The sequence below is a fragment of the Chaetodon auriga genome, chromosome 7, assembly GCF_051107435.1.
Source record: "Chaetodon auriga isolate fChaAug3 chromosome 7, fChaAug3.hap1, whole genome shotgun sequence".
Classification (NCBI taxonomy): Eukaryota; Metazoa; Chordata; class Actinopteri; order Chaetodontiformes; family Chaetodontidae; genus Chaetodon; species Chaetodon auriga.
Window position 1 is genome coordinate 27202714 of NC_135080.1, and position 13668 is coordinate 27216381.

Consider the following 13668-nt stretch of genomic DNA (forward strand, 5'->3'; position numbering starts at 1 on the left):
AGATGACAAGTTACACCGTTAGGTTTCGATTTCTCTGCAGTGGGCGTCGACTCTGTCTCTGTCTAAACAGTTTATACATTAACCAGAGAGACGCTGATAATGCACGGGATCAGAGGCTTTAACTGAGTCCGATTAATACAAGTCTGTGGGACAAACATTACCACAATATCTCTTATTGTTTTTCTGCTGAATTATACTTTTAACATTTTCAAAATTCAACATTATGGACAAAACTGCTGCAGTTCATACCATCACATCGTCTCTGTCTGCTTCTGCTGTATCCAAACATTTATATCTCCAAATATTTCGAGACACTCCAAAGTTCATTTGAGTTCACGTTTTGAGTTCCACACCAATCCTACAAGGGAGTGTCATGGGTTGTACCATGATGGCAGCAAGGGGATGTGAGATGATCGCTTATGTGATAGAAAGCATCAGAAGGGAGGTGTACTTCTGTACTATCTGTACCACTTTTCCTGTAAGTATTCATCTTAAACACCATATTGCTGCTGACATTGATAATAGCGGCTGGGGCGCTCAGACTGTGGTGTATTTACCCAGGCCATGCTATTGACTGGTCTAATTGCACTGTTGTGTGCAACAGTGACAGTTACAGGACGCATGTCCATTTGTCTGGACTTCATGCCATAAAAATTCCAGTTACAAGAGAAATGGAAGTTTGGGGGAGTGTTACATATGCAGAGATACCAGATATTAATTCCAATTACGGCCCAGAAAATCCTAACTAAGGATTAGTTTAGTAAACAAGATTACACGGGTTCAAGTACCACAGGGTGAGACGGTTCCCAATTAAAACCAATTTTATTAACATAAGTTATTCAAAAGAAAAAATGGATAAATAAGGTCACACAGTAGTTAAACACACTAAAATAGGCAAATGGGCAAGGAGAGTAAGGACCGGGCTGGAGCTTACCATGCGGCAGGGCAACCAAAAGGGAGAAGGAGGTCCTCAAATGAATCACCCGTGACACTGCAAACACACACGCAAAATCAAAAAAGGGGCAAACCATGAAGAACGCATCACCACCAGGGATTAAACTGCCGCAGTCAGCCCACAGCACCTGGTGCTATGAATCGCTCTAGAAGCCTGAGCACCTTTAAGCTGTCATGCTAACAGTTTACCAGGTTTATCTCCAAGCTCACTCATGATACCATTATGTTGATATTTAAGTTTCAATACCTCTTTATAGTCATCAGGTGATTTAGAAACTTGGTATGTTCTTACCAAAACAGGAAGAGTGCTGTTAATTTCAAGTAATCGTTTTTCTCTTTCTTTCTTAAGGGCTGAGGTGTAGGAGATTCTATCTCCACGCACAACTACTTTTAATGTTTCCCATAGGGTAGAGTCAGACACTCACCATTGTCATTTAATTCCATAAAATCTTTCAATTTAAAGGTTATGTTTTTTACAAAATTGTCACCGCTACGAAGGTTTGGGTTAAAACTGCAAGAATAAGCCTGTTTTGGGAGGGAGAGATTTAATGATATTGTTAATGGACTATGATCAGAAATCAATATATTATGATATTTAGAATTGGTGATTTGAGAAATAAGGCTAGAAAAAAAAAATCAATACTGCTGTAGAATTTGTGAACATGAGAGTAAAACAAGTACTCTCTGCTTGTAGGATGCTGAATCCTCCAAATATCTACAAAATTTCTAGTTTTTGGAAGATTGTTTAAAAGCCTTACAGATGCAATTTCTGGTTTTGGTCACATAGATGTCAAGGTCTGTGTTTTTTGTGGGTGTTTTTTGGTTTTTGTATTTGTGCTTGTGCTCTTCTCTCCATCTTCCCCCTTCCTCTTGTGGTTTTCTCACTGCAGGTGCGACAGGTGACGGGGTGGACGAATCTCTGCCTTCGCTGATCTTCAGATGAGGCACACCTGTGTCTCATCCTCGTTAATCATCTCTCCATAAAGCACTGGTCATCCCTCCACTTCATCACCAGAGTATTTCCAGTCACCTTACCTATGTCTCATCGTGGTTCTCTTGGTTTCTGTCTCCTGTGGGTCGCTGCCTCCTGTTCTTGTTTCTTCGCCCATCACGCCGAGGACAGCCGACTCCTGTCTCCTCCACCGTTGTTTTTTGAGAGCTGGATTTTTGTGTTACGCCTTACCCAGTGGTATTTTCTGTTGTACATTAAAGACTGTGAGAACTGTTTGACTGTGTCCCACTCCGCTACTGTTGGTCCAAATAGACATACCGTAACAGTAGATAGTCTATCTAGAAAAGGATGTAGATAGCAGTTTAAATCCGCTGCAATTATTATGTCATTATCGTCCGCAAGCAGGTCAAAAACCTTCTGAAAAAATTGGGCTCATCAGGCCCGACTATCCCTTTCGGGGTTGCGGGGGTGGGGGGGTGGGGGGGACTGGAGCCTATCCCAGCTGCCAACGGACGAGAGGCGGGGTACACCCTGAACTGGTCGCCAGTCGATTGCAGGGCAACATATAGAGACAGACAACCATTCACACTCACACTCACACCTATGGACAATTTAGAGTCACCAATCAACCTAATGTCCAATGACCAAAAACCTAATGTTTTTGGTCTGTGGGAGGAAGCTGGAGTGCCTGGAGAGAACCCATGCATACACGGGAAGAACATGCAAACTTCACACAGAAAGGCCCTGCCCAACCTGGGGATCCAACCGGTGACCTTCTTGCTGTGAGGCACGCGCACTACCTGCTGCGCCACCATGCGTCCGCCATATACATTAAGAAGGGTTAATGGAAATGAGTTTATAGTACCAGAGACCATTATATATCTACCATTGATTACCGAGGTTACAATTCCTCCTTTTAAATTAGCTTTAATTTCCTCCATGGAGACTCCGACTGGCACTCCCCAAATGACCCCCTTAACCCATTGTCCTCCACTGTCAATACGACTCACACTTACCACTTTAAATCATCCAGTTTTTTTAATCCTGCCAGCCCTCTCTCTCTGCTCTTCATTCCTGCAGACAATCAACAAGTTACTATCCTTAAGGACTTTAGCCATATCTATGTCCCCAATCTGGTTTTTTAGCACTGTTGTAAGCTTCACTGGACTCATAGAAGAAATCCCCTTCTCCTCACCAAAATGCAAAATGATTTTAACTTCTCTCCCAACCTGACTTCTTTCTTCTATTCCTGGTTCATTACCTCCACTGCTCCTGACTTTCTTAGCCCTAGTCACGATAGAGTTGTTTCCTCTTTTCTCCTTACCTCCCTGACTAGTTTGACTAATCTCCATTTCATCGCTATAATCAGTAATGTCAGAATCTCCCCACTCAGGTCCATTCACAACATAGTTGTGCCTACCCGCCATCGCTTTCTTTATCTTGTTGGGTTTCCCCATTTTAATCAGCTCTGTCCGCTTCCGAACTCCGACTGACAATCGAGTACTTAATCCGGGCTCATCTGTTAGATATCTGGGATTGTTTTGCTAGGTTTTCACCATAAATTCAGAAATCTGCACTTTGATCACTACACCAGAAATCTGACGGTCAACATTCGTTTTCCTGCTGTCAAAATCGAGTGACACTACATACTGCAGCTACACAGCCTACTCCTGAGAGGAAGAGCCACCGCCACACACCTGGATATAAAGGTGCGCATGGCACCAGCCAGCGATCCCGATGCCCACAACGCTGGCGCAGTCTTACAGAATGTACAATGCCCTGTTGATAATCCTGCATTGCTTACCCCTCTTTGCCTTAAATACAGACATACAGTGAAACACAGATCATGTTTGTGGTGCATAGATGTTCAGGTGTGACAGACAGCAACTCTGGGTGCACAGACAAAAGACAGACACACAGCAACTCTTTGTGGCTTGTGGAAGGGAGGGTGTCCTTTGCAGGTGTTTATTACTGTATTTGCATTCAAGTAGCTCAAACATGCAGTTTATGGCTATGGGATTCTTCTATTACTTTTACAATGAGCAGCGTGTTTAATATAAATATTATTTTGCATGTAATAGATGTTACATCCTGGCAAATGGAACTCTGTGAAAAAACAAATATTATAAGTTATTTGATATTTTGTGTAAATTCAAATGCTTTGCACAGTACATCAACAATATATCCAAATAAAGGCTTCAAAAGCATGATAGTCTAAATCAAGTGTCATGTGTATTAAATATGCCTACAAAAGTAAAATATTGATGACGAGCATTTCAAAATGTTGTTTCACAGTCTGAACAGCATTTGGAACTACTTTTGAAACAGACAAACTTTGTTAAACCATTTTTAAAGTTAAAACCAAAAGTTGAGTTTGTGCTTAAGTGCAGGACTTGAGTAAATGTATTTACTCAACCTACCATAACTGCTCAAAAATACCATACCACTATGCTTTCTGTTCTCTCGTGGATTTCTCCTACCTTCCAGACAGTGAGTTGATTTGACCACAGTATGAAAATGAACCTGCATGGACTTTGATGGAAGTTGATCAGGTCAGATAGTCGTAAACATCAAGTCTCTTTTTATTGTTGTCATGGTTATATTATCATTGTGAGACGAAAAGCCTGTATTACCAACACTTCTAACAATAACTTAAAAAGCACACATGTACACTGACATGAATTTCTCGACTCAAGATAGATTCAAGACTTTGTTAGACAATTTTCATAAAAATTCAGGAAAATCTATCCAGAAGAAGAAAAATTTCACAGCAGATTTTACATGCTGCTGGGTAAAAGCCCTCATGCATCCTGTCTGTCTCCACTGAAATCCTGCAATGACTCATTGATAGGATGGAGGAACTTCTGGGATGCCACGCTGGCTGTACAAATTCAGAAAAAAATCTTAAAGGCACACACATGTTAACGAAAGACAGAGAAAAACAATTGAAACTATCAGAAGTGTACAAGTTTGATTTGTGACCATTTGTGTGTGTAGAACCCATTAACTGATGTTTATGAGGTTTGAAGTTGTTATAAACTGACTCTGACTAGTGTTTCCCTGTTTTTCCCTGAATGAATATGAGTGGAAAGTCACTTTGTACAGAGGTTCCTGGCCAGCAAACAATATGATGTGAGAAAAAAGGAAGTGAGTCATACAAGCTATGACTGACTGAGAGAGATTATCTACTTTAGTATAGACTTTGGATACAAACAAAACCGTGCCTGTTGTCTCCTGTTTATGCAGTAAAGCTTTCAAAAGGGATCTTATGCATTCAAGTTTTGGATGATAACAGTAACAGTTATATCAGGGTAGCTTTGAACAGTTAACTCACTTTAAAGGCAGTGACAATAGAACAATAAAATGCACAAGTATGCAAAGACAAAGAAGGCTTCAAAGAACATGGACAGTATCGAAAATGGGAAACATTTAGGGGACATGGATGTGTTCATTAAATTTAATTGATATTTAAAGGATTTTTTGTAGGGACTTTGTCAAAGACCAAAGTGTGAGTTTTTTTGACTTGATGCTATAGTGCTAGAAGAAAGGTCAAAGCTCAGAAATATCATCTTCTGGAAACCATGAATATTTCTGCCATATTTTGGCATGAAACTCCATATTGTACTTAATCTTTACGTAGATATTTCATTTACTTTATTCATATATGATTGGAACTGACTTGATTTTATCTTCCCATTTCTTTGTATTGTAATTATACTACTACTTGTGTCTGCTCTGTTCATACAGTACCTATCTGTAGCTGTTGAGCCTGGAGGACATTTTACTCCACTGTTGTTCTTTCAGAGGGTTTTCCTTTTTTTCCTGTTAAATATTTTATTAATTATATATATTGTGTTATGTTGTCAGGCCCTCTGAGACAAATCTTTGGATGTGGGATAACTAAATAAATTTGACTTGACTTGTTGGCTTGACCTTGACAACGTGCAAATGCCACACAGAAAGTCCAGGGAATCAAACTTGTTACATACTGGCTGCTATACATTGTTTTCCAGTGGCTGATAATTACTGAGTGCATTTAATCAAATTTAAGCGACTTTATGTATCTCTGTTTTATCCTTCTCTATACTTCTGCTCCACGTTACTTTTAACAGGAAGCACACAAGCATATGATAAGCTTCTAAAATGTTAGAAAGTAAACAACCCAACAGTATACAGTAGTAACCTGGCACCTGGACTAGAATGAAATAATCAACAACTTAGTGACATTTGCAACTGCAGACTTGATGGCTAATTAATAAGAAAATAAGACAAGATTGACTTTATTTATCGCACAATGGGGGAAATTCACATGTTACAGCAGCAACAAGACAGAGTGCAAGAAGTCAGAGGACAAGAAGACAAAAAAAATATTGCAGAAGTGTTATATACCCTACGGTAATTTACAATATATACAATACGTACACACTTACGTAATTTAAAAATGATGATCGCACATGAAAACAGATAAAATGTGAGATGTGATCAGTACAACTTGCATTTGAGTGGATGTTATTGTGCACAGTTATACAGTCTGATGGCTGTGGGCAGGAAGGACCTGCAGTAGCGCTCCTTCCTGCACTGGGGATGTGAAAGTCTTGTGCTGAAGGAGCTGCTCAGGGTCCTCACAGTGTGGTGCAGGGGGTGGGAGGAGTTGTCCATGATGGATGTCAGCTTGACTAACATCCTTCTGTCCGCCACCTCCTCGATGGAGTCCAGTGGGCAGCCCAGGACAGAGCTGGCTCTCTTAACCAGTTTGTTCAGTCTCTTCCTGTCTCTGTCCATGCTGCCCCCTCCCCAGCACACTATGGCATAAAACACTACAGAGGCCACCACAGTGTCATAGAAAGTCCGGAGTAGAGCCCTGCACACACTAAAGGACCTCAGTCTCCTCTGCAGGTGTAGGCGACTCTGGCCCTTCCTGTACAGGGCGTTAGTACCGTCTGTCCAGTCCAGTTTATTGTTGAGGTGAACACCCAGGTACTTAAATGAGAAATCCACATATAACTGCACTTCTTTTAATATCATTTCTGCATATATTTATGCAGTATATGCATTTATATATAACCAATCATCTGTCTAAAATTTGTAATGCAGGACTTCTGACCAGTATTATCCCTCCTCAGTCCATCAGCAAATGAAAGTTAGAGAGTATTTTTTAGAGAAGTTGATGAATGACAAGTCATGTGCCTCACAGGAACTGATTGACTGCTTTTGCTGGAGGTCACAGAGGATGGTAGCATGACTACAGATAAGATACAGCCATTCTCTCAAAGCTAAAACAATAATATCAATATAACTCCACATTCCACATGTTCCCAATGTGCAGTGGTGGTTTAGTTTGTAAAACCTTCCATTTATATGGCAAGTGTCAAGAGGAAATGAGTGTCCTAACAAAGTGGAAAGGGTGAGGCACTCACCAAAAGTATGACACAGCAAACCTTATTTCTGTGTCACTTTTTTCTGTTTTAACACAGCTCTCTCGCAACCTTTCTGTTCCTCTTAGATTTCCCCTTCAGTTGTTCAATGCTGGACAACAACAGGACAGACTGCTTTATCTTTTCAGGACACAGTTCCAAAGTCCTTCACATAAAATGGCAACAATAATAAAACAGCAACAGCAACAAGGTGAAAAGGATATAAAAAAAGAGGAAAGGTTCAGGATATTTAAAATCAAAGGAGTAAAAAGTACAAGATAAGATGTCAAAGATAATATTGAGTTAAAGAGTCTGTTACTTTTATGCTGATACATTTCTTAAGGCAAAGCATTCCAGAGTTTTGTGGTCTTGACTGCGAAGCCTGCCACCTTTGCTCTTCTGTATAGCTCACGTGATGGGCAATGAGGCTGTGGATGTGAAATTATGGGCTTATATGGGCATAAAAGCTCAGTAATATAATCAGATGTCAGATAACAACTTTGAATGTTATTATAGAATCTTTCCGTCAATCCTGAATGTTAAGGGAAGCCAAATGAGACATGCCACGCTATGAGAAAAACACTCTATGTATATTGCTTTGCATGTGGATGTTTTCCATTGCTGAGCTCCCTTAGTTGCAGTTAAATGTGCAATAACTGATTTTTTGGTCAACTGGGGTAGAAGATCATCACAAGCTTCTAACTGTACATATTTAAATATTATGGCCTTGTGTTTGTGTTATGGTTTGTCACCAATCCTTTCAACAGGACCCAATGATGCAGACCAGAGAGAAGGCAGGTAAAAGAACAAAAATTTATTACAACAAAAAGCGCACTCAAAAGGAGTGGAAAAATAACAAATAACACAAAGTGTACTCTAACAGAGTGGAGAAAACTAAGGGAGCTCCAAAAAAATGGGTCTGAGGCAAGGCACATGTGGAAGTGGCAGGCAGGCAACTGAAACAAAGAAACACATCTTCAGCGGTGGCACATAAGAAACACATTAGCAAACTCACGATGGTACGGGAGAGAGAGAAAGTGCTCACAATACTGAATGCACAACCAGGCCTGGAAATGATCTCAGGAGGAAGAGACTGGAACAATCTGGCACAGCTCGGAGAGAGCTCTCTCCTTTTATGCTGTGCCTAATGAGCCTGATGAGCTGCTGGTGTGCTCTGGGGAGGCGGAGCCGGCCAGGTGCAGGGACACACCCAGCTGTACAGACAGGGGGAGACAGACAGACAAAATCCACACTGGGAAAAGGGAAAAGGAAACACAAGGGTGAGACAGGCTGCCAGGTCCTAAGTTTGTTCATATTTACTCTCATTTTAGCTATAGTTTGGTCTCCACCAACACGGAAGAAAAATATCTGCCTCTTCAGCCGTTAAATGCTCCACTGTGTTTACAGCTAGTTGCAAACTGTGTTCATTAGCTGTCTGCTGTTGGGCATGTAGTGTGCAGTGGGTTTATCATACTCAAAACAAGCACAAATTCATTTACATTTGTAAAACATATTTAATTATGAAGTGCAAAGCTACAAATCTCAAGTCTTATATCCTTACTGTAACCTATTTCACAAGTTTTGACATGTAACCTACTTTGGTCTGAATGTAAGGAATTGAATTCTGAACTTTTCTTGACACGATCACAATCTCATTTAAACGTGGTATTGACTGTAAGTGGACTAGATCTGATCTTGGTATGACTTTGATGTTAAGTGGTCTTTACAGTTTGCTTGTTCTTTAATATTTGTATTATTTCTGATACATAACACTGATCTGTTACAAAAGGAGGACACTGAGTCATTGATGATCAGCTTTAATGTCTTCAGTTTGCCAGACCAAAAGCTTACAAGACATTTTGTACAAAAATACTCTACAGATTAACTCCCTCCACACTCAACAAACAATAAAGAAAAAATCAAAAACAAAACACCAGTCCACCAAAAACACTTTACCCAGTGTCTAAAATCTATACATAAATATGACTGAAGTACCAATTAAAATACTCTAAAATTAAAACCCCTTTACAAACAAATACATATATTACATACAACCTCAAGCACTGTATGTACATATATGCACAAGGTCAGTGTTTGATCATCAGCAGACGGCCGCCCACACAGAGCCTGGTTCTACTCAAGGTTTCTGCCTGTCTTTCCTTGCTACTGTCACAAAGTGTTTGCTCATGGGTTGGGTCTCTGTACATTATTGAGTATAGTCTGGACCTGCTCTGGAAAGTTTCCTGAAACTACTTTTGTTGTGATTCATAAACAAAACTGAATTGAATTGAAACTTCTTTATCTTTTAAGAAAACAATTCTTTTCACATTGCCCTCCTGCACACTGATCTCCTGCCAGGAGTCTGAACAAACAGGCAGCTTTCATTAAATCTCAGCGTGGGAGGTATCATTCAGAGGTTTGCCATTTGATCCATAAATGATGATGATTGTGACACTTCTAACTGTTACAGCAACACCAAACCAAAGCTGCCCCAACATACAGTAAGTTAGGACCAACTTTTCATAAATGCCTCAATTTAAAGGGCTGTTTCAAGCATCATGTCAAGTATTTTTGCAGCACAGCAGAAGGCAGTGTCTAACCATTGTGGTTAGGAGCCCATTAGAGGTTACCTGATATGTAAACTCATTTTCAGTTTACACATCAGGGGTTGATGTTGATTGTCTTGCTTATACCATGGCAATCAAAATGAAGTATTATTTATCCATTTTTGGGGGGCATTCACTTTTCATCAATCAATCAATAGTAGCTTTTCCAGAAACAGTGTCCGGGCCACTCAAAGTTTCATGGAAAATAGTTCCCATAAAAAACCCATCCACAGTCTACAGTTCTGTGGATTATCTGGAGTAACCAGGATATTGTTTCTGTGAAGATGTGTTTCTTTTTTATCTCTAAAAAAACACTGACCTATTATTTTCGAGTGATGGCAGAAATCTCAGAAAACCTGGAATAATAAAACAAATCTGCACAGATAGATATTATTAAAGGTAAATGAAAGGAAAAATGCATTTTTGGCAATTTGTGTCACCCAATCCTTTGTGTTGCCAACAATGGAGTAAATGTTATTTAACAATAAATAGGAGAAGTCAAAGCCTTGTAACATCTGAAACCAGCAGCTTCCAGCTATGAAACAGTGAAGTGGCACTGGGTCCATTGACATATAGACAGATAAAAAGATTTACTTTCATAGAGAACTATAACAGCTAGTGGTTAGAAAGTGGAAGGAACCAGTTGGACACAGACTAACAAAAGCAAACTGTTTCCATTCTCAGTTTTTACATTTTAGGCTGGTTAGCAAAAACAAAACATATGCAGCAGCTATTGTGAAATTTATGTCATTGTGTCATCTGCTGATTGTGCTTTGACTGATACCTGACCAGCATGTGAGGTGTTATGATTAAGATAAAGATAAGATAGACTTTATTTATCCCATACTTTATTATTATTATTATTATTATTATTATTATTATTATTATTATTATTATTATTATTACTGTGAATATTCACAGCATCAAGCTGCGCTGTGGCTGTTCTCCGGCTCAGTCACAGCTCTACTGAAGTTTAAGTGTCCACTGGAAACATTTTAGGAGTGTTTGTTCTTAATAGCTGCCAAACTGGCCAAAAAAAAAAAAAAAAAAAGAAAAAAGAAAAAAAAAAGAAAGAAAGAAAGAAAGAAAGAAAGAAAAGAAAAAAAGGTTTTGCTCAGTTTCTCTTTATGAGGAAATTATCTAATTTAACTATAAGTTATAACTAAAAGTGATATTCCTCATGTCATTGTGAGACATTTTCTCTTTGTTATTAGATACCATATTATTTAGTGAACATATCTAAGAAGACAGAGTAATGGCTTAAAACACAGTGATGATGAACATTTTTATGAAGTGATATTTCATTCTCATCTCATCAACTACTTCCTCTGTCTGGATGATGGATGTGGTGTGCACTATGGGTGTCAATGAATGCAAATGATGATATCTGTAACAGATAGGTCTTACACTGTTTTTTTTTTTTTTTACATTACTGAAAAGTAGCCTGCCTTAGGTATAACTCTCTGTCACACGACACACACACACACACACACACACACACACACACACACACACACACACACACACACGTTTGCTAGCCCACAAGCTCTGCCTACATAACTTGCATATTGATACTGATGATAATGTGGGCAGAATGAAGGTCACACAAATGCTCAGTAATAGCAGATAGAGATCACATGCTAACACCACATGAAAACAGGCTGAATATGTGCAGTAATATGCCAGATAAGAACTCTTCTTTTAAAAATTAATACAACAATTGCTCATTGAAATATAAAGACAGAACACCTTTGTACGGAGTAAGGGTACAGAAATCAGGAGTGTTAGAGAACCAGTGTGTCCAAAAAGAGACTGGGAAACAAAGGCATAGACATAGGTAAAAATGTAGGGACGGAGACTGTGGAGATCAGGCACAAAAGGAACAGGCATAGATGGATCAGTTGACACAGACAAGAAGAAATCACTGAGAGAGGGGAAAGAAGGAGAGGTGAAACTCAGAAACATGAGAGAATATTACTGCTAACTGTGGGCAACACTATAATAGAGAAAGAAAGAAAGCATAAACGGAGCAACAACTACAACACCATCATAGGTACAGCAAAATGTCTTACTGGAGTTTTCAAAATGCACAATAGTAGTTACAGTTGACAAGGTCACTTAATTAGTTGATACTCAGCAGGACAGATTCTCTATATTCACATTTCTTTACAAAATCCTATTTACAACATGTTCCATTTCATTGATGGTGTATTTTAGACTGTTAGACCCATCTCATTTCTGCTTACATGACATGAATATGTAATCTGTGGCAGAAGAAAAAAATTACATAAACTCCCTTTTTGAATGTGGGTGTGAATGCTGTGTTCTGGTTCACCCTGAACCACCAATATACCTTCTCTTTCTAAGATATGTGCTCAGTTGTCTTCTAGAAGTGTCCAGGGTGGGACAACCTGCGGTTCAGTTTGGGGAGTCTCTCCAGCATGCCTGCCAGCTGGGGGAAAGTCAGCCTGTTGTCTGCTTCGGAGGACCAGCAGGCAGACAGGATCTCCTGTTGGGATGGAAGGACGAGGATTAATACATAATGCAGGATGCTTCAAACATGGTTTCCATTGATCAATACTGCATGTTGGCTGTTTACTAGTTTACAATTCAGCTGTGACTGTTTGCATCACCAGCAGGCATTCACTGTGATTGTGATTTGATTTAAATGGGGACTCAAATGCAAAAGTATCTGAAGCACTAGTTCCTCTAGAAATGCTTCAAAGCACTTCAGACTGTACAGAGTCCAGTCGGTACCCAGGACAGTTTCAGTAAACTAATTACCAATTAAGGTTTAACAAAGCTTGTGTTAACAAGTCCTCCAGCAGCTGGGACCACAAAAAACAAATTCTGCATCATCAGCTTTTGATCTAATCTTTGGAACATCTAGGAGGCTTGAGCCAGAGGAGTCCCTGTAAGTTCATATCAAATGAGTAGGTCAGAGAGGTACTAAAATAGGCCAATAGTCAACCTTTCATTCATCAGTAAGATACAGGAAAATGACCTTCTTTCTTCCAGAAAATCATACCCAATCACCAGTGAGTGTTCTCACAACCATGTTATTTTGAGATCTATGCAAATGACTCACCATAACCTCCTTGCCTAGGTTGGCTTCGGCCAGCACTTTCTTAATGCCCTCATTGCTGCCCACTAGCCAGATTTCAGCTTCCACAGGCTGGTTGGTGATTGGCCAGTCTCCGACCTGCAGCTCATACCAGACTGTGCTGAAGATGACAAAACACAAAAATCAGATCAGAAAAACTATGTTGACAGTGACATCACCTCATATGCTAGACTGTTTTTTTACATTCCATCTGTGTCGAAGTCAAGTGACTCTAAGCAAATAAGCCGAGTGATATATGAGTCTCATGGAAATTAAGTTTCAAAAATGGATACAGTCAGGATTGAAAATTGGACCACATGTCCGGCTGCATTTGTGAGCTGAACTTGTCAGGTTACATTAAAAAACAAACAAACAAACAAACAAACAAACAAAAAAACCTTGGTGAAATTTAAAGAAGCTTTAAAGTTGGGGTGAGTCATTCAGTAGAAAGATTGTTGGTGTTGCCATCTCTCCATCTTAACAACACAATTACATGTTAGCATGCCAGATTTCCCATCTCTCATGCTCACCCCAATCTCCCCTCCCTTTCTACCTGTCCTACAAATGGACACCATATAGCACTTTTCTTACTGACCACTCAAAGTGCTTTAAAATGCAAGTCAACATTCATCCATTCAC

At 39.6% G+C, this 13668-nt stretch overlaps 1 protein-coding gene across 6 annotated transcripts in view; it reads right to left on the minus strand.

The window, feature by feature from the left end:
• Window positions 1-8228: 8228 nt before the first annotated feature.
• Window positions 8229-13668, minus strand: part of LOC143323676 (kinase suppressor of Ras 1-like) — a 50111-nt gene continuing 44671 nt past the window's right edge. For 4 of the 6 annotated variants that reach the window (XM_076735671.1, XM_076735675.1, XM_076735674.1 and 1 more), the window contains 2 exons: window positions 13015-13150; window positions 9122-12435 (listed from right to left, as the gene is read on the minus strand). In XM_076735671.1, the coding sequence (XP_076591786.1) occupies window positions 12313-12435; window positions 13015-13150 (259 nt within the window). In that variant the 3' untranslated portion in view covers window positions 9122-12312. Of the gene's footprint in view, window positions 8573-9121; window positions 12436-13014; window positions 13151-13668 lie in introns of those variants that run through there. The other 2 variants (XR_013077410.1, XM_076735672.1) reach the window with 2 other exon arrangements.